The sequence below is a fragment of the Enhydra lutris genome, unplaced genomic scaffold (assembly GCF_002288905.1).
Source record: "Enhydra lutris kenyoni isolate GAN:26980312 unplaced genomic scaffold, ASM228890v2 scaffoldscaffold21, whole genome shotgun sequence".
Lineage (NCBI taxonomy): Eukaryota > Metazoa > Chordata > Mammalia > Carnivora > Mustelidae > Enhydra > Enhydra lutris.
Genome location: NW_019154105.1, coordinates 65,530,743 through 65,552,771, shown reverse-complemented (window position 1 = coordinate 65,552,771; position 22,029 = coordinate 65,530,743). Strand labels below are relative to the sequence as shown.

The window sequence follows — 22,029 nt, the reverse complement described above, 5'->3', positions numbered from 1 at the left end:
TGCATAAAATCTTAAAACAAAACAAAACAATACACATAAACAACACATGAAGTGAGACACGAACAGTGAATCTGGGTAAAGGATACTTGGAAGTTCCTTATTTTTCTTGCAACTTTTCAACAAATTCGAAAATCAATCAAAATAAAGTTATAAAAACTTCTCAAAAGGAAACAAATGGTTTCACATACTCTTCCTTGCTTTTCTGTTGTGGTTATAATAGAAACCACTTCACAGGCCAAGGCAATTCTATACACCTTTGTAAGAAACAAACTCTGAGCTGTCCCCAGGCCCAACCTGTTTAACATCTAAGACTCGGCCAACGGTGGAGGACACACGATTCAAACAGAGCGAAAACCTCAGCTTCCAGAACTCTTGGCTCACTAACGGTCTACATTTTGCTGAAGAGGCATTGCCTCTGGAGAAGGGAACAGGGCACAAGGGACAAATAGTGAGGAACCCAAATGCTCCTGGAAGAGGAGAGGCCGGGAGTGAGGTGATGAAACCTGACCCCATTCTAGACAGATGCGGGTCGCCAAGGGTCTGGAGTAGTAAGGACTAGGACAGAGACCTGCACAGAAGCAACCGGTGACTAGGATCCAGGAGCAGGACCAGACCGGTGGAGCTAGTCACACAGACGGCCAGCAAAAGCAGTAGGAGGAACAGAAACCTCGTTTTCTCCATCCCCTGCGAAGGCTCTGTAAGTCTGTACATAGTACAAAGAGAACTTATCAAAATTCACCATACAAGAGACACCTGGGTGGCTCAGTGGGTTAAGCCTCTGCCTTCGGCTCAGGTCATGACCTCCAGGTCCTGGGATCAGGCCCCACATTGGGCTCCCTGCTCAGTGGGGAGCCTGCTTCCCCCTCTCTCTCTGCCTACCTCTCTGCCTGCTTATGATCTCTCTCTGTTCAGTAAATAAATAAAAAATCTTTATGGGGCGCCTGGGTGGCTCAGTGGGTTAAAGCCTCTGCCTTCGGCTCAGGTCATGATCCCAGGGTCCTGGGATGGAGACCCACATCGGGCTCTCTGCTCAGCGGGGAGCCTGCCTCCCCCTCTCTCTCTGCCTGTCTCTCTGCCTACTTGTGATCTCTATCAAATAAATAAAAAAAAATCTTTTAAAAAAAATCACAATACATGATAGGCCACGACTTCTGAAAGGCTCACGAAAGGTATCCTTGGTTGGGTTATTTGTCATGGATAAGAGGCCAAGGAGCTTTGAAAGGACAGGAAATCCCACCTGAGCTTCAGCTCTTTGTGTCCTCAGCACAGGGAACAGGGAGCCGGCCAGAAAGAGGTTCCGGCCTCTGGCTTCCCTTTCAGATCGGTGGGTCCCTGGAAGCCTGGCACAGAGCTGGCCACTGAGCCCAGGAGGCCAGCTGGAGCCAAGCCCCTGCCTCTGGCCATGATGTGCCCAAGCCCCATTCCCAGGGCCAGGTGTGCAGATGGGGCAGGGAGAGCCCAGGAGCCCTGACTGCGCCCTTTAAACCCTGTGCTGTCTGGCTGGCCCGGAGGCACCCTTGGGATCATCCTGGATGAGAGTCACACACTGGTGTCGCTCTCCCCAGTCCAGGAGAGGCCAGAGCCACAGCTATGGGTCCTCAGCAAGTTAGCACCCCCTGCTGCCATTGCCACCATCTGTGACACTTCACCAGGGGCAAAACATAGGGACCTCTTGATTCAAGCTTCCTGTTTCATCAAGATCATTTCAAATGCACCTGTGCCACCAGCAGCTCCAGGAAGCCCTCACGTCTGCCCAGGTTCTGCAAAGCCTTCATCCACCGGCTACCACCAACCCTAGCAGGGCTTCAGCTCCCACAGCATGCAGCCAGTTACCCTGCACTTGCTGAAGGGCCCCTGACTCCTCTCCACGCAGCTCCTCCTTGGGGTGGGGCTGCCAGGAGGCAGGGCAGAGTCGCCTCTGCACCCCCACAATCCCAGCCAGCACGCAGCAGGTGTGCCACACCTGTTTGCCAGCAAACGGAACAGACACCGTACATGTCTGCAGGGGACGCAGGTGCAGGGCTGTGAGGTGTGTAATGGGACTGCAGCCCCACCCAGTCGCACCCGCAAGCCAATCCACTCAGCACCTCTGACCTGCACGCACCCTACCTGGGAGTGGGCCTGGCTTTCCTCCTGACTACCGCCCCTTCTGCAATGCCCACTCAGGTCTACCCTCCTGCAGCTGGCAGGGGTGAGTAACGACGGGGAAGCACCTGTGGACTCTTCCAGAGGCGTCCTCACAATCCCTCAGGAGCTGGCCCTGGGAGCACCCTCAGGCAGGAGGCTCACTCAACAACCCACCAGGCTGCATTCATCCAGGGAATTGTTCTGAGGGCCTCAGCTCTACAGAACAACAAACGAGCCAATCTGATTTGCTAAGAAACCTTCCATCTCTCCTCAGGTTAGCTCCAAAGCTCTCACCTGATCTGACAAGGGTCTGGCCGCCCTCCCCAGCCCTCCTCCTTGTGTCTTTTTGGGGCCTACGCATCAGGCCTGCAGCCAGCCTGTCACAGCCCACATACGCCTACCCCAGGCTTCCTTCAAGTGTCCCTCAGGCACAGGACATGACCCGGCAGACCCTGGGGCCTTGCAGAATGCCCCCTGTATCTGCCACGATGCCCAGAAGTCTCCTCCACATGGCGGGCAGGGTGGTCTTCTGAGAGCACACATGAATCCCACCAGCCCTGTCCCCCAAATCCCCTCACCGGCTTCAACGCCACACGTGCCTCACCCCTTACCCTCAGTGTGCTCCTGATCACAGGCACATTTTGAGGATCAAATGAGGCAAGGGACCTCACCGGCCTGGCCTGCTGCTTCCACACATACTCGGTTCACGGGAACAGTTGCCGTCATCCCCATTGCCGTGGGAGGACTTCTAAAGGACTGCCAGCCCCGCCCCCCCACTCAATCCCCTGCAGCTGGGCCGGCACTCTGCACCCTGGAAGCATCAGAGGGACTGGGGGGCACAGGCCAGGTTTACGGGAATGGTGGGCTGAAGGGAGGTGACCCTGCAGGGCCGGCCCCACCAGGGATCTGTCGATGAGGCCTATCTGGATGCACTTTACAGCAATGCTGAGAGCCCTTGGGAAACACATGGGTGGTTGAGGACAAAGCCACGCCCAACTACAAGGACAGAGACTAACCCTCCCATCCTGTGGGGGCAAAAGACCCTTAGGCAGGAAAAAGGAGGCAGGGTTTCACTTGGGGTCCTTACCCCTGGCTTACAATATAATTCTTTTCATTTAAAGAGGCAACAACTCAGAGGAAGAGATATGGGCCACCGGTGACAAAGTCATGCTAAAAATAATGGCGTGTTAATTTCTGCCCACCAGCTCTCAAGAAAAGTGCCACATCACAATTAGCAGCAAGATCAGGCACGGACACATTTCACCGGAACAAAATGGCCCAGCAGGAGCCGGTCCTCACCAAGAACAGCTGAGCACGGGTTTCCTCAGACCCTGACCGCAGCTCCCTCTCCCCCGCCTCCTCCAGCTGTGAGCCCCCGCTTGTCCAGTGCAGCTCCGTAGGCAGGACACACACAGGAGCCTAACAAGGGGCCGAGTGGGGCTGAGGGAGTGAGGAAACACACAACCCAGTGACCTCAACAGCCCTCACCCCCTGACAAAAGAGTCAGGCCTACGCCACCCAGGACGGGGCCACCAGCCACAGATGCTGCTGAATGTGTGAGAAATGTGCTCGTCACCCAAGTCACCCTGCCCAAAGATGCCAGCTGGAACAAGCAGGGTTTAAAGATGTCACAAAAACACTGAAAGAAAACAGCCCAAGGGTTCATGACACTCCCATTTGCAGCACTAAGACGGTCGGGGGGGGCACTCTTTCAAAAGACTGCGAGCTACCTGTTGCTGAGGGAGAAAAGCGAGCTCTGTAAAAGTATAGAGCACAGACCGCCCTTGGGAGAAGAAAGAAACCGTATTGACAGGGCGCCTGCGTCAGGTGGGAAGTGACTTATACGAGCAAAAAGCTGAAGAGAAAATGAAAATGTTCCGCTCTACTGGTATAAAAACAAAAACCTTCTGGGAGAGAGAAGTGGAGAGCTACAGAGAGCGCACCCATGAAGGCATCCGGGTGCTCAGCCCGCATGGCCTACATGACAGCGCAGCTGGGGCACGGGCCTCCCCCCACGGCGCTTCAGGCCACTGAGCTGGGAGCGGGGACTGTGAGAGACTGGGGACAGTGCGCCACGGAAAATGGCCTACAGGTTAGGCAAGTTCCCAAGATCACCCACCAGGGAATCAAAACCGGGCCCTTGCAGGCCTCCCAGCAGTGTCCCCTTCTCCCAGACCGAGGAGATGGGTGGGCCACCACCGGCCAGAAGAGCAGTGAGCCTGCACTGTGGTTAATGGGGCAGCGCACACGCGTTCCCTTCCCCCTCCCAAGCCTCCTGCGAGCCAGCACAGGCAATAAGGCAACGATGGCCAAAAGACACATTCCAAAGCTCCGCCAAGTGGCCCAGGCTCCTTGCTATCCCCTCACAATGCTGGCACCCCCTTGCTACAGCAGCGTCAGGCAGAGGCAGAACAGCGGCCTTCCTAGTGAGTGGCCCCCAAATCTGAACCCACGGGGTTCCAATCAGGGCTTCCCACCCACATCCCCACAGGAGTGGCAGCAGCCCTGGGCCTGCTGTTCTTCATCTGTAAGCAGAGAGGACAAACCCTCCTGGGGCCTCGGTGAGGATGAAGCCAGGTGGGTGTGCGGGCGTTCCCAGGGGAGAGGTCACGCCATAGCCCATGTTTGCTGCCTACACGGTGTTTTCCAGTTTGAAACATCTGTCAACATTTTGTGTTGATCAAGAAATCACAGAACAACCTAGGTTTCTGTCTTCTCCTGAAGGGCTACAGGATCTGACCCCCAGGGCACGTGCTCTTGCACGACCACCAGCGGGAGGGAAGCCGCAGATCCCTGGCAGGCCACGCTGCACTTGGTCCTTCCGCTGTCCTCGCTTCAGAGGACCGGCCAGTGCACCTGTCTGCAGGGCCAGATCTGGGTTTTAGTGGGCTTTGAAGCTCATTTACTTTGGGGAATCCTTTTTTTTTTTTTAAAGATTTTATTTATTTATTTGAGACCAAGACTGCAAGCGAGAGAACACAAGAGGGGGAGGGCAGAGGGAGAAGCTGACTCCCCACTGAGCAGGGATCCCGGGGGGGCTCCATCCTAGGACCCTGAGATCATGACCGGAGTCGAAGGCAGACGCTTCACCGACTGAGCCACCCAAGGCACCCCGGGGAATCCTCTTGAGAAAGAAAATGAAGTTTAACTATGAACACAAAATTAGGCACAGGTGAGGAGTCCTGCAGCCTAAGTGTCATTAACATCACAAATCCAACATTGTCGTGTTTCGACTTTTGAAACCAAAACCACATGCTTCCACATGACGGGACTCCAGCAAGGGCTTCTACCCAAAGCTCCATCTCTCCGTTTTCCGACAAGAGACAGTAGAATCCAAGGACCGACTCCCTTTCTTCCTAGATGCTATGGGGTGAGGCTGTTACTGCCCTGTTACTGCCCTGCCCCCACGAACTTCACTTCCAGACGTGACTGAGGTCAAAACAGGGTGACTCCGGGAGCAATCAAAAACGACAGCTGTCAATGGAGATGAGGGGCTGGCTCTGGGTCCCCACACCCGAGTATTTCAAAGCCCCTGATGGTGTGCCAAGGGCAGCACTCAGAGCCAGCTCCCTGCAGACAGGAAGCCCTCCAGTGTATTTCCAGCTGAGAATGATAACTTTTTACTTTCTGTGCTTTCATCACCAGAAGGTAAAGACCAGGAAGCAAGAATCCCGTCTCTATTCACTGCAGTGCCTCTAGGGTCCAGAACCGTCGCCGGCACACAGGAGAACACATATACTGAATGCGTGCTTTTTGGAGGAATTATCAGAACGATCACACAAGAACTATTCCTCTCCACTTAAAACAGAGGAAGCCAGGATTCGGAGGCGGGGGAGTCCCACCCAGAGACATGCATGCAGCTGAGCAACGCAGGGCCAAGCCTTGGACCCGAAGCTCCGAGGCTGCTCCCTGGCAGCTGGCAGCACCGGCCAAGAAAGCCAAAGCAGCTGGAGCACAAGGTCGAAGTCCGCCCTGACCCGGTGGAGCCGGTTCCACAAGCCACACACACTCATCGGGTTTCTCAAAACTTCTCTCAGAATCTTGGAAAATAAACCTCCAAAGTCCTTCTCCTTGGAGACTGTACATTTGAACTCTTGCTTCTAATTCAGTAATAGTTCCCTGGGGCTCCTGGCTCTTTCCCTCCTCTGTCCCGCTGACAAAAGAGACATTCCAAAGCTCATTCCACAGTCGTCACAAATAGCCGACACATGTAGATTCCGTTCCCAGGACAGCAGACAGGCGTCTTCTCCGCCATCTTCTGAGCCACACTCACCTTTCACAGAGCACCTGTCAGGGGCCTCGTGCTGCACCAGGCACATCACACATGTTCCTCGCCAGAGACGGAACTTAGCACAGATGTCCCTGCTGGCGTGTCACTGTCACCCAGAAGCACCACCGGGGCTTGAACCCCACCGGAGAGGTATGAGAGTCGACGTGGTACAGATGGGAAACCGAGTCTCAGTGAGGTCAAGGAACTTGCTCCTGAAGGGACACAGAAATCCTGGCACTCCTTTGGGGAGCAGAAAAGGCAAAAATCTTCAACGATTCCTCTAAAGCCCATTTCTTAGGTGTTTCTTCCAGATCTCCAGCCCTCAAAAACTGGCACGCTCCACTGCTACAGACATTCACACAGGGCCTCTGACTCTGCTCCGAGAGCCCTGGGGAAGACCAGCCCACTCCACTGTCACGGAAACACAAAACCGAACTCTACAAAGGCAGCCTCTGCGTAACAACCCCCCCCCCCCACACACACACACAGGAAATAGGAGGTGAGTCAGACACACACTGAGGGGTTGTTATTACTGTGACCAAAGAGGGGGCTCAAACTTCCTAGTTCCACACACGATTAAAAGTACCCAAGAGCCAGAAACACCTGGCGTCTCTCCTCCTTCAGAAAACGTTACCTAAGTAGCATCTGATGCTAAAAAGCCGATCCCTAAAACCAGAGGCGACGGTCAACACGAAGGCGTGTAGTGAGCACTGGAAACCACCTGCATACACAGGCAGGCCCGGGAGCTCCTGGCCCACGGGAACCCTCCTGGAGACACAGGACCACACCAGCTTAAACCGAGGAACACCAAAGACACAGCTCTGCCCCGGGGGCGGTGAAGGGGGGATATGGCTAAATCCTGCGAAAACCTACACACAGGCAAGAACCAAGCTCCAATGATGCCTCCATTTACAAAATCAAGAAAGGCAAGACGGCAACCACAAACCTGTCCATTAACAGGAACGCCGGGGAGACCGCCATGGTGTCGACAGTGGCCATGCAGCTCTGAAACGCCAGCTCCAGAAGCGCGGACTCTCCCAGGCCACATTCCTGGGGCTGGGGCCACCGTCCTGGGGAGGCACCATTTGGGGCCCTGCTCCACAGTCTGGAAGATTAAGGCACAGGGACGGGGCGGCCCAGCTGGAAAGGCAGGGGTGGGGCGGGCAGGGTTCTGACTCCTAACTAGTCACAGGGAGGGAGGAGGGTAGGCGGTCTGGGAAGCAAAGCCCGTGTGACCGGGTTCCCGACACAGCTCTTCTCTGACATCTCTGCAGTGACCCAGAGCCACAGCCTGCCAGCCATGGTGGGCTAACCAGCCACGAAACCGACAGCCGCTTCTTCTGAGGGCAAAAGCAGAATCCCACTGGGCACAAGGTGTCCCGAGCGCCAGACAGCACCCTTTGAAAAAGCAATCAGGTATACAGGTGGGTCCCAAACGCTCTCACATAAACCCCTGGCACAAACTTGCATAAGAACCCTCACTAGAGGGTGCTCCCACCTTCATGACTTCAAGTACCGCAAGGTATAAAAAAAGGACAAGATCTAACGAACAACTACAAGGTCAGGAAAAATGACCTAATGTAAACCCACAAGAAGTTGCTCTAGGTCGGGCCTCCCTGGGGCGTCACGAGGGCATCCCTCAGTCATGTGTCAACAATTAGTCTGTGGTAAAACAATCCTTCATGCGCCCCAGCCCGGGGGTGGGGGTGATGGTGGTGGTGGTGGTGGTGGTGGTGGTGTGTGTGTGTGTGTGTGTGTGTGTTCACAACAGCACAGGAAACGTCTGACTGCAGAGAGCCAGCAGGTGGCCAGCTCTGGCAGGAGGAGGCGGTGAGGGCCAAAGAGAGAAATTCTCCTTTTACAAATTTCTGTACTGCTTAAAAAAGAAAAGAGAAACAACAGCAGCAACAAATGAGCATGTATTACTTTTGCTATCCAAAAGAAAAAAGAAAACAATCAAATGTGCAACACAGCACGGCACAGGAATGGGCTCTGGGATGGCAAACAACACACTGACCCCAGCACAGCCTATGACAGACAGGTGCCAACTAACCCATGTCCTCTGGCAGCACGGATCCCAAAGTGGGGAACCTGGACTGGAGGCCGCATCACCTGGGAAGGGGCAAGAAACACAGATTCTCGAGCCCTGCCCAGACCGACTGAATCAAACTTGAGGATAAGGCCAGCAGGCTCCGAATGAGCCCTCTGGGTGGCTGTGATGCTCACTCAGGTTTGAGAAGGGCTGCTCCGACTAAAAATATTAAAAAAAAAAAAAGATTTCACTGGGGAATTTTTAAAAAATACAGATAGACACACATACGCCCACAATGTTAAATGGTCCTTGCGGGGGCAGCAAAAAGTCCTAGTTGAATACATTTTTCTTGGTGAATAATGCCTATAAATGTTTTTATTGAATGATCTACTGTATTTCCTTGGGGTGCTGAGGGGAGGAATAAGAGGTTTGTTCTCTGAGTTTGTGTACTTCTTCCTTAAAGATTTGGAAGAATTCACTAGTGAGGCCATTTGGACCTGAGTATTCTTTGTGGGTTTTTAAAATACAGATATTTTTGGATTTTTTTTTTTTTCTGACATACAGTGGAGAAACCCACATACGGCAGGTTGAGGAACTATTTGGAGGGACGCAGGCACATGAAGCTGCAGGTGGCTAGTGCAGGAGAGCGTGGCGTGAGGAGAGTGACAGGGAGAGGGGCCGGAGGGCTTGCCTGCTCTATCCCAGCCCCACTCCCCCACCCAGACCTGCTGCTGCGCCAGACCAGGTCTCCTCCAGCAGCACAGCAGGAATTTGTAAGTGCATGCATTTAGTCAGAACAGTCCTTTATTTGAGAGGCAGAGACAGTGGCAGAGATAGCAAGAGAGAGGGCGGAGGAGCAGGGAGGAGAGAGAGAAGCACGCTTCTTGCTGAGCAGACAGCCTGATGCAGGACTCGAGCCCAGGACCCAGAGATCATGACCTGAGTGGAAGGAAGAGGCTTAACCCGCTGAGCCACCCAGGCGCCCCTCCTGTGAAGCCTTTTTATTATTTTTTAAGTTCATGTACAATAGTGGTACCTGAGTGGCTCAGTAGGTTAAACACGTGACTCTTGACCTCAGGGTCATGATTTCAAGCCCTGCATTGGGCTCCATGATGGACTCGGAGCCTACCTTTAAAGAGTAAAAAATAGGGGGGCGCCTGGGTGGCTCAGTGGGTTAAGGATCTGCCTTGGGCTCAGGTCATGATCTCAGGGTCCCGGGATCCAGCCCTACATTGGGCTCTCTGCTCAGCAGGGAGCCTGCTTACCCCCCTCTCTCTCTCTGCATGCCTCTCTGCCTACTTGTGAGCTCTCTCTCTCTCTCTCTCTGTCAAATAAATAAATAAAATCTTTTTTTTTTAAAGTGTAAAAAATACATACACAAATAAATGAAAGTCATATACAATAAAATTGAGTCTTTTGGTGTTTGGTTCTGTAAGTTATAACGTATCAGTAGGATCATTCAACCACCAGAGAAAAATCTTATAGAAACTTTGAGAAACAGAAAGCAGAACACTCAACCCATTTTAGAAAGCCAGCATAATCCTGATACCAAAACCTAAGGAAAATTACATGTCACATGCTTATAAATATGGACAGAAATTCATAAAGTATTACCAAACCAACCCAACAATAGGTATAAAAGAATGATGTAACACAAACAATTTGGGATTTTTTCCTAAGAATACAAAGTTAGTTACTTAACATTAGAAAAATACACTGTTATTTACTATGCAAAATAAAGGAGAAAACACATGCAAAGTCAACAGATGCAGGAAAAAACATTTGATAAAATGCAACACAGTCATGATTTTTTTTTTTTAAATCATAGAACCAGGAATCAAAGGGAACTTCCTTAATCTGATAACAGGTTTCTCACAAAAAGTAAGGTGTCTCATAAGAGGGATCCTACGGCAAACACCACAGTCAATGGGGAAATGGTAAATCTGTCCCAGAGACCAGGAGCCAGACAAGGGTTTCTGCCCACACCACTTCAGAGCAGCACTATCTGGGAGTTCCTCGCCATGCAATAAGGTGAGAAAACGAAATGAAAGGTGGAAGAAATGGAGGAAGTAAAGCTCATCCACAGACAAAATATCTTCTATAAAGAAAATTCAACGAATCCAAAGATAAACTATTAGAATAACTGAATTTAGCAAGATTACAGGATTCAAGTTCTCTACACAATGTAATTACATTTCCAGCAAACATTTATAGAATGGCATCCATAAAACCATCAGAAATTAACAATTATCTTGGAATAAGTTACAATGAAAGACACACAAGACCTTACATTAAAAACTAAAAAATATTGTGGAGAAATTATAGAAAACCTAAATAAATGGAAGAAATACCACATTCAGAGATCAGAAGTCTTCATATAGTAAAAAATGATCAAAGGATTCAATGTAATTGCAAAGAAAACCACAGATGTTTTTGTGGTAATTGCCAAGCTGATTTTAAAATTTAGATGGAGGGGCACCTGGGTGGTTCAGTCATTAGGCATCTGCCTTCAGCTCAGGTTGTGATCCCAGGGTCCTGGGATCGGCCCCACAACGGGCTTCCTGCTCAGTGGGGAGCATGCTTCTCCCTCTCCCTCTCCCACTCCCCCTGGTTGTGTTCCCTCTCTCATTTTTTCTCTCTCTGCCAAATAAAATCTTAGAATAGAATAGAATAAATTTTTAAATAAAATAAAATAAAATAAATTTTAAAAAATAAAATAAAATTTATATGGATATGAAAAGTACCTAGAATAGTCAAAATAATCCTAAAGAACAAAGAAATAGAAGGGCTTACTCTATGAGATATCAAGACCTATTATATAAGCTATTATTGGTAAAAAACGGAACATATATGGTCACCTGATTTATTTCAAAGGTTCAGTGAGCAGGATGGTCTTCACAGTAAATAAACATGAACCACCACCTCACACCATACAGAAAATTAATTCCGATGGGTCAGTGACATAGTTGGCAAAGCAAAGCTTCTGGAAGAGAACGAAGAATTAAACAGGATACAAAAGGCACTAATCATAAAAAAAAGATTCTAAAAAACTAAAATTCATTACAGCTAAGAACTTCTGTTCGCTCGGAAAACAAAAAACACTGAGAGAGTGAAAAGACAAGTCACAGTGTCGTACATATTTGCAGTATGTCCATCTCACAAAGGCCTCTCCTCCTGAGTACATGAAGGGTGCCCACAAGTCAGTGAGACAACCACAGACACTCCACCAGATGCCACATGGTCAGTCCAATTTGAAAAAATGCACCAAATCATTAGCCATCAGGGAAATGCAAACGAAAACCCAATACCCTTTACTCCATCTATCACCGGAATGGCAAAAACAAAAAGCTAGCGGATTTTGGAGAGGACCCTGCACCCAGAATGCCCACCCGCCACTAGAAGTCTGTACAACCATGCTGCCCGCCCAGTGTACCGGAAACCACCCAGTGGCTGTGACTGACGCAGACTGATGGTGGGAGCCCCCACCCCCCGGGACCCGTGCACCACAACACGTGTGCGAGAGGACTGTGATGAGCGTTCTCCTGAGTTATCAAAACCGAAAACAAGTCACGTGTCCCCCCATGGAGAACACGCGCTGGTGTATGTGCACATCCGAATCACACATGATGAAAGCAAACGAATACTGCCGTCCAGCAGCCACCAGGTGAATGTCCTGGAAGGGGAGCAAAGCAAGCCAGACACAAAAGGCCATGCTATAGGACTCCAGCTATTTAAAGCTAAAAAAAGCACACTGATCTACGGTGACAGAAGTCGGAACAGTGGTTGCCCTAGCAGAGTGAGGTCCTGACAGGGACGGCATGGGATGGCGACTGCGGGGGTGTGGGCAACACTCTCCACAGGGCCAGTGCGTGAGTGTGCTTCCTCTGTACATGCGACTTTGCATTCCCTCCAGTCACCAGCAGCTCAACTCAACCACTCCTGGGTCCTCTCTGGCAGACAAGCCCGTCCCCACCATGTCTATCCTTGGGGCTCTGGACACCCGTACATCATCTTGGGCGGAGGCCTGGAGAATCCTAGTTGAGGGATCACTTCCCGCTGTGCGGGGGTGCAGGGAAGGCATGGCCTCCTGGGCTTCCGTGTCCCCAGGGCCTGGCATCTAATCTGGATGGTAGACACCTAACGTAACATTAACTAAGTCTGGCCTGCAGGAAACTGTGTGCCTCTCACCACTAAGTCACCGAGCCCAAAACAAGCCCCAGGGCTCTCCTGCGTCACCACAGCCTCCTTGAGACCTCCTTCAAATGCTCTCCAACCATCAAACAGAAGCAGAAGTGACACAGGGACACGTTCTCTAGCGTCAGCTTAGGAGAGAGAAGGCAGGGCGAAAATGCCTGTAAGGGGGAAAATACAAATGTATTCTTAATCTCCGAATGGAAAGGAAAAGAAGGAAAGATGAGTTGCTGGTTAACAAAGGCTTGTAAGCATCATAAAGCAAGAGCCCACCGGGGACTGGAGACAGGTGAGAGGCGGCATGAATGACTAGTTCCTTCCTGTTTTAGGAACCTGAAGGAGTAAGATCTGACCTAAGGCACAGACAGTGTGCGGGGGATTTAGTGTCGGGCAGACCCGGGCTCAAGGGACAGCTTCATGGCAAACCGACTGTGGGTAAGAAACGAGCCTCCTCTCCCTTTCCCACTTGCGGAACAGAGTCCCCGCCCCTCAGTGAGGTTTGGGACCAGAAAGTATGCTTATTAATCCCACCAACAGCAATTCATTCACCACACAGGGCCAACTATCTCACCTCATCTCATCCTAATCCCATGCGCTCACACTGGTTTCTTTCATTCGACAAGTACACATGGGGCACCCACTACACCCCAGGCACCAAAGACACGGACCGCAGTTACCCGATGACCAGACATAGGACTTCACCCCCGAGGGGCTCACACGGTCTTCCTTATCTTAACAGACGGGGAATTCAGAGCCATCCCCTTGCCTACGGTCACTAGACAGACCGTAAGGCTCGGATTCTACCTGAGATCTCTACCTTCTACTGGCGGTTCTCAGTCCTCATTGCACGCGAGAACGACCTGGGGAGCTTCGAAAAAAATTCCTAGTGCCCAAGTCTCACCCCACTCATCTCTGAGGGTGGGGCCTGGACGCTAATTTCTTTTTTCGGTTTTCCGGACAATTCTATTGTACAGCAAGGGTGGCGAGAACTTTGCTCTTTAATTAATAAATGTTTCCCTTCCTTGTTTCTTTAGCTGATACTTTAACCTATATGAATTCGAGATTAACTCCTTTCCAGCAGCTTCCGTGAATAGCGCATTACTACCTTTTAGATTTTGCTTTAAACTACTTCAACAACCGTACTCACTAAAACAAAACCACACTGTGAACACCTGCCTTACAGTGTGAGTTCTTCTAGTATCTTCCTGTCTTTTTCCACTGATCCAGGCAGTGGGGAGACTCCTAACCCAGGAGTGTACCCTCTCCCTCCATGCAGCAAATTTAGACCATGCTCCACGAAGCCAGCAGATCCCTGTTTTCTCGAATACAGAACATGCGTAGCACAGAGCACAGCAGGAAGCAGGCCAGCCCTCTGTGGATTTAAAAAGCCACTTACACGCGGGTCCAGGAAGGAGTCCACGCTGCACAAGTGCACAGAACAAGCACGTCTAGCTAATCTGCCAGTGCCGATCAGGAACCTGAGCAGGGCAGGAGCTGGGGATCAGGGACGACTCACATTCAGACCCTGTCCTTGAGGGGCTCACGGTAACCCCAAGACGTGCAAAGCTAGATTAGACTATAGTAAAGCCACAGGAGAGTAGGCCCGGTGAGAGTGCCCCTGGAGGAGGTCCCCTCTGTCCTGGAGACGCCAGGAAGGCTGCAGAAAAGAGGTGTCAGTGAGAACAGGCCTTAAACACGTGCAGAAATGGGCCAAGGCGACAGGGGGCAGAGGGGAGGGGGGCATCTCAGGCAAAGTCAGGGTCAGTCTCATGAGCCCAAGCAAGGGCCCAGCAGGAGAAGAGGAGAAATCCACAGGCATCTCTTCATTGAGCAGACCAGAGTCCCCAGAAGGACATATCCCCCAACAGCCGTTCATGGTAACCTGTGGCCGGAGCTTCAACGAACTCTTAACAGTCCCTCAGCCTCATTCATAAAACAGAAGCCGGATTTTCACTGCCAGTAAAATCACACCATGGTCAGACAGCTCCAGCGGCGTCACCATCCACGCTCATGAGAGGGCAGACCAGCGGTCGGGACGTGGTCACGGAAGCAGGAAGTGGGACGGTAGTCACCTGGAATCCGGTCCCAGGAAATCATGGGAATGGTGGATAATGCATGCTGACTTGCACACAGGTGATTTTATCATCCAAAAGCAGGAACAAAATCTACTTCCTTACTGTTGGATCAGTAAATGATTCACAGGACGGAATACCACAAGGTCATTAATAAATGGGTGAACAAGGTCTAATTACGAGCGGACATGTCTTCTAGAAGTGAAAAGGAGGGTACCAAACTACAAAACACACAGTTTTAAGTTTAAAATTCATAAAAAGTCTTTAAGGAAATATGGCAGGAGGGAAAAATCGGTAGTAAGTATAAAAGTAGAAAGGACAAAAACAGAATGATGAACATAAAAAACCAAAATTTTCCTGTGTATTTTTAAATAAAGAGAAGCATTAAGAAAACACATTAAAAAAAATTTATTGTCCTAAAAAAAAAATCCATAACAAAACACATCGAAGATCTCAGTAAAAAAAATTAAATTAAATTAAAATTAAAATAAAAAACTCAGAAGAACATTCCAGCTCTGCAGACAGCACAGGTATGGAGGCAGTACATGTGACCCAAAAGCTACAGAAGCTGGGTGACCCGACATGGCAGACCAAACTGCTGGGGAGAGACTTCTCTCTGCATCTAGAACAGTAATAAAATTGAAAAGGAAAACATTCAAGTTTTGAAGTATGCCAAATTTACTACTTTTTAAAATGTATAGCCTACCTATCGTTCACTTCAGGTTATTTACTGAACATCTACTAAGGTTCTGCACCGGCTAGGAAAACAAGGAGTAAGATGTGGTCCCTGTCTTCAAGAAGCTCACGGTCCAGGGGTGGGAAGGGTGTCCATGCTGTGTCAGAAGTCCAGGGGCTGCGGGATCCAAATGAAGGCCCTGGAAGGGGTTGCAGAGATCACGATCACAGAAGGCCTCCCAGAGGAGGTGACACTTAAGTGAAATCCTAAAGGACAAACAGGAGTTTGCCAGGCAGAGGCAACAAAATGGGCTGAGGTGCAGAGACAAGACACAGGTTAGGAGAACTCCAAGTATGGCTAGAGTACAAATTGAACTGGAGGTCTGAGGGGCGCAGGGGTGGATCCAGAATGTTCCTTGTGCCGCACCACAGTTTGGAATCCCGCCCACAACTGGTGGGATCCACCATTTAGCAAGAGAATAACAATGCATTCACCTCATCAACTCCAAGCATTTAATCCTAGCGAAGGAGAGAGAGGAAGGGGGCTTGGAAAAAAAACAACGATCCCCAAAAGGGCCGAGGCTCCCGGCTATTGCTAAACCCACCTCCTCCCGGTGCTGGGTACTGGTCCCACTTCCCGACCTCCCTTTCAGGTGGGCTTCACGTGACCAAAAGTGCCAGCTGGGCCCTGAAACTGCACCCCCACCAGCCCCTTCCTGGCTTGACGCAGAGAAACCCACAGAACTCAGGGAGCAATCTCCAGAGCCACCAGATGGCGAGACCCTGGGAGAGCACCAGCCGCAAATGAACTTCCATCCACCTGGGCCACCACGCAGGTGTCAAGTTTGTTACAGCAGCTGACATTCACAGGAGTAAACGTGCATTCATGGGTCTTCCCCACCAACTGGGACCACCACTCGATTTCTTCTGCTTTAAAAATACCTGTTTTCAAAGAAACTTCTAAAAGGAATAAAACCTGCTCGTTCTGGGATAGACCCCTTAGGAGCTAGGACAAGGGCTGACCCAGCAAGCCAATGTCCTCCTCCACCCGGCCTCTCAGTCCCCCCACCCCCACTCCAAGGCCAGGCCCCTTCCACCTCTGCACCACTTTGAGGGAGATGGGTCTCACACGCAAACCTGAAACCTGAAAGAATTAGGACTAAAATTCAAACCTAGTTTTCCAAGTCCTGCAGACATGTACTATTTCCATAACACTGTGCACACAGAGCCTGGATTTGAAAAGCCTCTAGTTGGAAGCAAAGGGGAATTAATAGGAAAACGGGATGTTGCAGGCCCAGAACGGCTATTAGGCAAATCTGGATGACTCATCACTCTCCCATCTACAGAACCTTACACGAATCCTGAGATAAACCACAACTACTCACAACAAAGAATCAGCAAAACTGAAATCAAAACAACTCTCGGTTACAAACTCAGCTCACTTAACAGCAACAGGAACTAGCAGACTGGATGTGGCAATCTGGTATGTCCTTGCGCACATGAAAAATACAGAAGGCGTAAGAGAATTTGATGTTCCCTATGCCAAATATTCAGGCTCCTCCAAACAAATCTGTAAACACTTTAGAATGGGCGCTGATGGGTAGAACATAGAGCAGGACAGCTTTAATTGCTCGGGTGTTCTGTGAACATTTTCTTAAGCGGGCAAAGGGAGATCAGTGTGCGAGCAGGAAGCAGCCGGTGGCGAGAGAAGCACTTTGTAGGAATGGGGCGGCCTGTGGGTTTCTCCGAACCCCACAAATTGCCATGCCGCCACGGTGTCCTGCGTTTCCTGCTAATCCCCCCCTTCCCAGGCTGACCATAACCTCACCACGGACAGAAAGAAGGCAGACTGGAAAGTCTCTAAACACAGAAATCTGGGACTTCCCATAAAGACCCAGTGTGTGATTTCCCAATAGTGCCAGCGCACGGAGGGTGGCACACACATGCGGAAAGCCGGATGACTCTCGCATGGAATAAATACATCCTCCTTTTGGCCACAGCCCAAAACTATCTTGCTTATAGGTATGAAAGGGTTTTTTTTTAAGATTTTATTTATTTATTTGACAGACAGAAAAATCACAAATGGGGAGAGGCAGAGGGAGAGAGAGAAGCAGGCCTCCTGCTGAGCACAGAGCCAGACGTGGGGCTTGATTCCAGAACCCTGCGATCATGACCTCAGCCAAAGGCAGACGCCCAACTGACTGAGCCATCCAGGTGCCCCTGAAATTCCTTTTTTAAAAAATATTTACATGAGAGAGAGAGAGAGTGGATGACTTAAGCAGACTCCACACCAAGCAGGGAGCCTGACATAGGGCTCCAACTAACAGCCCTGAGATCATGATCTGAGTCGGACGCTTAACCGATTGAGCCACCCAAGCGCCTCATGGCTGTGAGATTTCTAAGGACAGCACAGCTCCCAGAAGCCAGGGCAGAAGCACTGCAGAGAAATCAGTGTAACCCGCGAGGTCCACCAGGACACGATCTGGCTCCTGAACAGGACGGGTAAGCAGATGTGTAAGCCGGCGAAGTCCCTTCCTGGTTCGGTCCACACTACTCCTGAATGCCATCGCCTTGACACACCACAGCGAAGGTGCCTGCCCGCCCCACCTGAGACAAACGGGGATTTCAAGGTCTACATTCAACAAAAAGTGGCTGAACTTGAAAGGTTTCTTCCTCAAACAGAAGTTTCCTAACCCCCCAAGGGAAGGACAACAGATCATCAGACTCAACCTGGAACACAGAACTTGTTCGCGTTCCCTGGAGTTCAACATGCGGTCTCGAGCTGGCGGGATCACAGGAAAGCCAGCAAGTGGCCTGCTCTGACCCGTCACCAGACAATCACACAGAGGAAGTCAAGTCCGTTCACCCTTTGGGATGGATCAAATCCTTCTTTTCTCCATTCTCCCTTTTCTAGTGCTCAGCTCCTGGGCAGGTTGGCCCTTGCTAGCATTCACTCATTCAACCACAGGGGTACACAGAGGCCCCTAATGAATTCTGGTGGGGCGCAAACACCAATCACTACGCCAAGCACGCTGTATGCTCAGCCTTGTTATTGCCATTTGGGAGAAAAGAAACGAAGGTTCAGGAGAACACAGCTGGGTGCCCAGAACCCAACAGGACAGGCAGAACAGATACTCCCGTCTCTGGCTCTGAGACCTCACTCCCTGAACGCCCTCTGGGTTCTCAGTCTCCGGGCTGGAGGCACCATAGGGCAAGTCCAAGGTGCTCACCCCTCCACCTCCCTGCATGCAGCTCCCCAGATGCTAGAATGTGCCCCAGAGCTCAGGGGCAATGTTGGACAGGATCTCGAGTGAGATCCCCAACACCCTGCAAGGCAGCTGCTGTCCCTGGGCCAGCCGGACCGAGGGCAGGTCGGCCCTCCCCCCACCCCAGCCGGCCTTCCCAGCAGCGGGCTACCTCCCCTCAGCCTCTGCCTTCCCCCAGGGGTCCTAGCCTCCGGTGCTTTCTGCTGCAGGCTTCCCTGGGCTCCATTCACTTCCCTCCAGATTCGCTTCTTCACAAGAACAAAGGCCAAAAGTAAAGTGCCAGCTCATCACCTAGACCAACCAGACTAGCGCTGAACAACGGAGCTTCCCACGGGGATGGAAAAGCCCCGGAATGTGGCTCAGGCAGCTGCAGAGTCAGACTGCCAGCTTCAATTCAGTCTCAACTGCTTCGTGTGGCTAGTGGCAGACACACCGGACAGCTCAGGCGACAACCGCGCCCCAACGTAAGACCCCAGATGATAGAAGAGGTGAGACAAAGTGCACACAAGGCACCATGGGACCAGGGACCTGAACCCGCTGGTTTCTGCTTCTCACAGAGGTTGGGCTCCCCTGCATCCCTCGTCCCTCTCCAGACACCCTGCGGTTTCTCTCTCCCCAGCACCGGCACTGAAAGCCTGAGCTGGAGCATCTCTTGCAGCTATGCACCCGCACCAGACTACAAGGGGCATCTGTTACATTTACTGGGGGGACGGGGCTGGTGGTGGCTGCGTCCTCAGCACTTGGTCCTGGGGAGGTGTTCACCAAGGACATGGAAGCCGTCTCCACTCACCCATCTGACAAACGTTTACTGAATTCCATCTAGGTGTGAGTGTGGGGGTATGATGCAGGCCCTCGAGGGGCACCCACCAATGGTACCGAACAAGGGGGGGCTGCTTGGGCCGGGAGCCGGGGACTCCACTCTGCTGGGAATCTTCAGTGGGCCCCTCTCACGCAGTGTGGGCAGCAGCAAAGGGCAGAAGTGCCACCTGCTCCCAGAAGAGGGTCGCTGAGCCTGGCAGAGGAGGGAAGGAGGGCTGCAGGCAGATGAGGCGCCAAGCCGGGAAATGTTTCTCCTGCTGGAGGAGACCACTAGCCCAATTCTCCGTTTGACACGTGGGACAGAGCAACTTGCTGCCAGTGCAGGGGGGGAGTAAGTGGCAGAGCTGGGATGATATTCACCCCTGCGACATGTGGGAGGCTTCACTGTGGCCTCCACAGCCCTCCCCACACAGGGCTGTAGCCCACGACAGCCACGATGCAACGGCAGCCGCCGGGACCTCCCTGTGCGCACTCCCCACTGACCTCAAGGGGCTCCTGCTCCAAGAGACGCTTGGGGACACGGATGCAGGAAAGGGATCCAAGAACCTGAACACGCAGGAGATCGGGCCCATCAGAAGGACAGCAGCCAAAGCCACAGCAGCAAGGCAACTTCTGGGACACACACAAACCCACCCCCAGCGTCTTCTCTGTGCCCCTCTGGTGGGAACAAGGGCGCCCTGGAGCACACAGAAGGCCCATGAGGCTGGTCCTCACATGGAGGCTGGAGGGAACTCTGATGGTGGGTAAGCATTTACAGCAACAATGCAAGGATGCAGAGCCTCAGAGAAGCATGGAAGTGTTCCTGAGTGAGCGAGCCCCCACCTCCGCAGGCCTGGCCTTCAGGAGGCTAGTGCCTGGTGGGGAATGCCAAAGAGACATCGGCTTCGAGCAGCCAGATGGAGGGAGGACGGGGTTCCCTAGAGAAGGCCAAGGACTGAAGAAGAGGAAGTGACGGCCCCTGCATGATGATGGTCCGTGCTCCTCCTGGACATTTCCTCATGGCATTTCCTTCCCCTCATGCCATCCTGGCCTGGGCCACTCCAGAGGATCACAGCACCCAGAGCAGGGCGCCCCATGCCGGCCTTTCCGGCAGGAGGAGATGCCGCTCGCAAACGGGAGCTTCCGTGTACCCATGGCCAGCCCAGCGAAGGAGCACCCGTCCCAACAATGCCCCCGGTAGGGAACTGCTACCTCCCTCCCCCCACTGAGCACCAGAAAGGGGTCCCGTGAAGGTGCTCTGCCTCCTCCTTCCAACCCCCTGGAGGAGTTACCAGACACCTGGAACAGCACGTGACCTCCCGGGGTTGAGTCTTACGGTCAGACTGAGCAGGGCAGGGATCCAGGTGGGGGCTGAGCCCTCCAAGCTCCACGGCCAGCTGGCTGTTGCCCTAAGCCCGTTTATCCACACCATGAAGGCTCCCCGCTACCCTTAGGCCTGGATCCCTCAACCGGCTCCTCCGATTCCTCCACCCACCAAGATCCCACTGGTCCATCCTCCTTCGCTGCCGCTTGCCCTCCTGACGTCCCCCACCCCTTCCCCAGCTTCCACACTCCCTCAACTCCCTTGCCTGCCTCCCCTTTCATCCCAACTCAGCATAATCACAACCATGGCCCACACACACGCCTGGGCCTGGCACACGTACCCCCCAGAGGCAGGCTGCCCACTCTCTTACAGAGCCAGATCCTGCAATCCCACGCCCCACGATGACTCTCGTACCTTCTCCTTTCATCACACTCCCTCCTTCACCCCAGGGGCCCATCCCATCCACAGAGGATCCTGCTTCCTTCCTAGCAGGCTTCCTAGAGCCGCAGGAGCCCTCGCTCACTGTGGGTGGGCACAGAAACAGGACGGCTGCTCCACAAGGCGGTTTGGCAGTTTCTGCTGAACTTAAACACACTCTTACGTTTGATCCAGCATCAGGCTCCCTGCTGTTTACCCGAAGGATTTGAAAACTCCTGTCGACACAAAAACCCGCATGGAGATATTTACAGCCACGTTATCCACAACTGCCAAAGCTTGGAAGCAACCGAGATGTCCTTCAGGAGATGAATGAAAAAATAAATGGTCCGTTTCAGACAATGAGATAATATTCAGTGCTAGGAAGAAACGAGCTTCATCGAGGCATGAAAAGACAGGGAGGAACCTTAAATGCACATTACCAAGCCAGAGAAGCCAGTCTGAACAGGCTGCACTGTGAGGATTCCAACTCCCTGACATTCTGGAAAAGACGAAATTATGGAGGCAGGAAGAAGATGGGTGGTCGCCAGGGGTGTGTAGGGAGGGAGGGGAGCAGGCTGTCTAGGGCAGGGCAGCACCTCATGTGCCATGGTAACAATGGATACAGGTCACTCCGCATGGAACGTGACCTGGCCACTAACCGCGGACTCTGGGTGACGACGACGTGTCCACTGACTGTAAGGAGGTTTCGCTCTGGTCAGGATGTTGAGATGGGGGAGGCGGTGCCTCGGCTGGCAGGTGGGCATTCTATGGGAACTCTGCACTCTCTCTCTTTTTTTAAGTGGGCTCCACGCCCAACCTGGGGCTTGAACTCACAACCCCAAGATCAAGAGTCGCAT

The 22,029-nt window shown here is 52.0% G+C and overlaps 1 protein-coding gene across 6 annotated transcripts in view; it reads right to left on the bottom strand.

The window, feature by feature from the left end:
• LOC111149332 (TBC1 domain family member 14) overlaps positions 1-22,029 on the bottom strand; it is a 102,591-nt gene that overhangs the window by 58,551 nt on the left and 22,011 nt on the right. The window contains exon 1 of one of the 6 annotated variants that reach the window (XM_022506330.1): positions 7,344-7,378. The exons of the other annotated variants lie outside the window; for them this stretch is intronic. Within the exon in view, the coding sequence (XP_022362038.1) occupies positions 7,344-7,378 (35 nt within the window). Of the gene's footprint in view, positions 1-7,343; positions 7,379-22,029 lie in introns of those variants that run through there. 6 annotated transcript variants of the gene reach the window in all.